Source organism: Mandrillus leucophaeus, unplaced genomic scaffold (genome assembly GCF_000951045.1).
Source record: "Mandrillus leucophaeus isolate KB7577 unplaced genomic scaffold, Mleu.le_1.0 Scaffold504, whole genome shotgun sequence".
NCBI lineage: Eukaryota > Metazoa > Chordata > Mammalia > Primates > Cercopithecidae > Mandrillus > Mandrillus leucophaeus.
This window is the reverse complement of record NW_012105410.1, coordinates 777,971-780,102: the sequence shown is the minus strand read 5'-3', so window position 1 is coordinate 780,102 and position 2,132 is coordinate 777,971. Positions and strand designations below refer to the sequence as shown.

General features: G+C 39.0%; 1 protein-coding gene across 2 annotated transcripts in view; it reads right to left on the bottom strand.

Annotated features, from left to right (window-relative positions):
• C2CD3 (C2 calcium-dependent domain containing 3) overlaps positions 1-2,132 on the bottom strand; it is a 190,128-nt gene that overhangs the window by 142,360 nt on the left and 45,636 nt on the right. For both annotated transcript variants that reach the window (XM_011996184.1, XM_011996185.1), the window contains exons 6-7: positions 1,154-1,286; positions 573-701 (exon numbers count right to left, since the gene is read on the bottom strand). In XM_011996184.1, coding sequence (XP_011851574.1) covers positions 573-701; positions 1,154-1,286 — 262 coding nt within the window. The remainder of the gene's footprint in view (positions 1-572; positions 702-1,153; positions 1,287-2,132) is intronic.

The following is a 2,132-nucleotide window of genomic DNA, read 5'->3' as shown; positions in this document are numbered from 1 at the left end:
GAGCTTGCAGTGAGCTGAGATCTGGCCACTGCACTCCAGCCTGGGCGACACAGCGAGACTCTGTCTCAACAACAACAACAACAAAAAAAACCCAAAAAAAACACCCCTCAAAATATTATGTGTCAAGCATTGTGTTACTCTTTTATGTACATCATTTTTAATACTTACAACAATTTTGCAAGGTTAGGTATAATTCCAATTTTACCAATGCCTCTGAAGTTCAGAGATACCTGCTTAAGGCCACAAAGCTAATTAGAGATGAACGTCGAATTTCCACTTGTATCTGTTTAAAATCCATGCCTTTTCATCATACCATGTTAACACTGGTGTTGGGGAAAGAGTTGGGAGATAAGAATGGTAAGGTAGAATGGGATCATTCTGTAAGTGAAGCCAAAAGTAAAGGGCTAAAGTTTGGAGTTTTATTTAGTAGGCAATGAGTGATCATTTAAGCAACAGGGAAGGGTTTGGTTAGTCTAAGGACATGTTACTTTAGGAAGATAAATCCGATAACACTGTATACTATGAATTGGAGGAAAAGTTTAAAAGGAAGAAAGCCAGTTAATAGTGCTTACCTGCCTAATAGCAGCTGTATAGCTCTGGTATCAGCTTTTGTGTCATGTCTCCAAAATGTATTCTCAGTTGAAGGGAGGAGGTGATCTTCAATGTGGTCTTTAAACTGATTCCTAGAAAAGGCTCTGCTTCTAAGGTGTGGAAAAATACTTTCTCACTGAGTGGCTAACAGATGGAAAAAATCTAAATCATAATCACTTCGTACATGCAGCTGGTCTGACTCAGAAAATTTAATGTACTTTAGACTTAACTGCCTTAAATAAAACTTTACACTTTGCAAAGCTCTTTCCTACAGTAGAATCCCATCTCATTTCTGTGAGGTAGGGAGAGAAGATCCCCATTTTACATCCAAGGATACCAGTTCAGAGAGAGTAAAGAATTTACCCATTTACATACGCTGCAAGTGGCAGTGCTAGGATAAGATCTTCAGTATCTTAACTCCTAGTGTAGGCTTCTTTCCCACCACATCAGGAATTATTTGATAAGCGTTTCCAAGATTATCCAGTCCATAACTTGACAAAAAACACAGGTTAACAACTATTAAGAAATGAACTGTTAGGGTTCTGTCTATCCTGTAACTTACTGTGTTGATGCTCTAAGAGAATCTTCATTAATAGGAGGATGAACTTGATCCAACAACACGCTGGTCTCTGGGCTTGATTTCATTGCAGAAATCACCATGGCATTACGCAGTTTATTGCCTTGTTCTAACAGAGCTGAAGAGGGTAAATGTAGAAAACAGAAAAACCCAAAATGCAGCAGAAACATTTGGAATATTCAGGGCATTTCCTTTTATCACGGGACTCACCAGTGTGTACTGTAATAGTTTACTCATCTGCCTTCCCCATTAGCTTGAGAATTCCTTGAGGACATTTACTCAAAAGAGATGTTTACTGAGCTTCTACTGTGCACTGTTTAGATGCTGGCATTATAACAATGAATGAAGTCTCCATTCCGGAGACTGACCTCTTGTGGGGTTGTTACATCCATGCACTGACTCTTCCGACTGGTGTTTGTACCTAATAAGGTTAGTAATGTTTATATATTTTTCGTATCCAGATACCAAATTTATACTTCTATGGATGAAGAAAAGAGCACTAAAAAGCTTCCACGACTCAAACAGCAGGTTAATGGAAAAGTCAGAATAAAACCTGAGTTTTCAGACTTTCTGATAGGTAAAATTTACCCCATTCCTTAAGGGGTCCCACAACAATAACAGCACCAGAAATGAGAGAAAACATTTATTGAATGTTTACCACATGCGAGGCACTATTCTAAATATTTTAACATGTATTACTCATTTAATCCTCCCAATAGTCCTCTGAGATATGTACTACGACTTCTTTTGTTTTCCAGATAAAAAACTGAGGCAGACATAACAAAGGATGAGTTCATGTCTTTTGTAGGGACATGGATGAAGCTGGAAACCATCATTCTCAGCAAACTATCGCAAGGACCAAAAGCCAAACACCGCATGTTCTCACTCATAGGTGGGAATTGAACAATGAGAACACTTGGACACAGGAAGGGGAACATCACACACCGGGGCCTGTCGTGGGGTG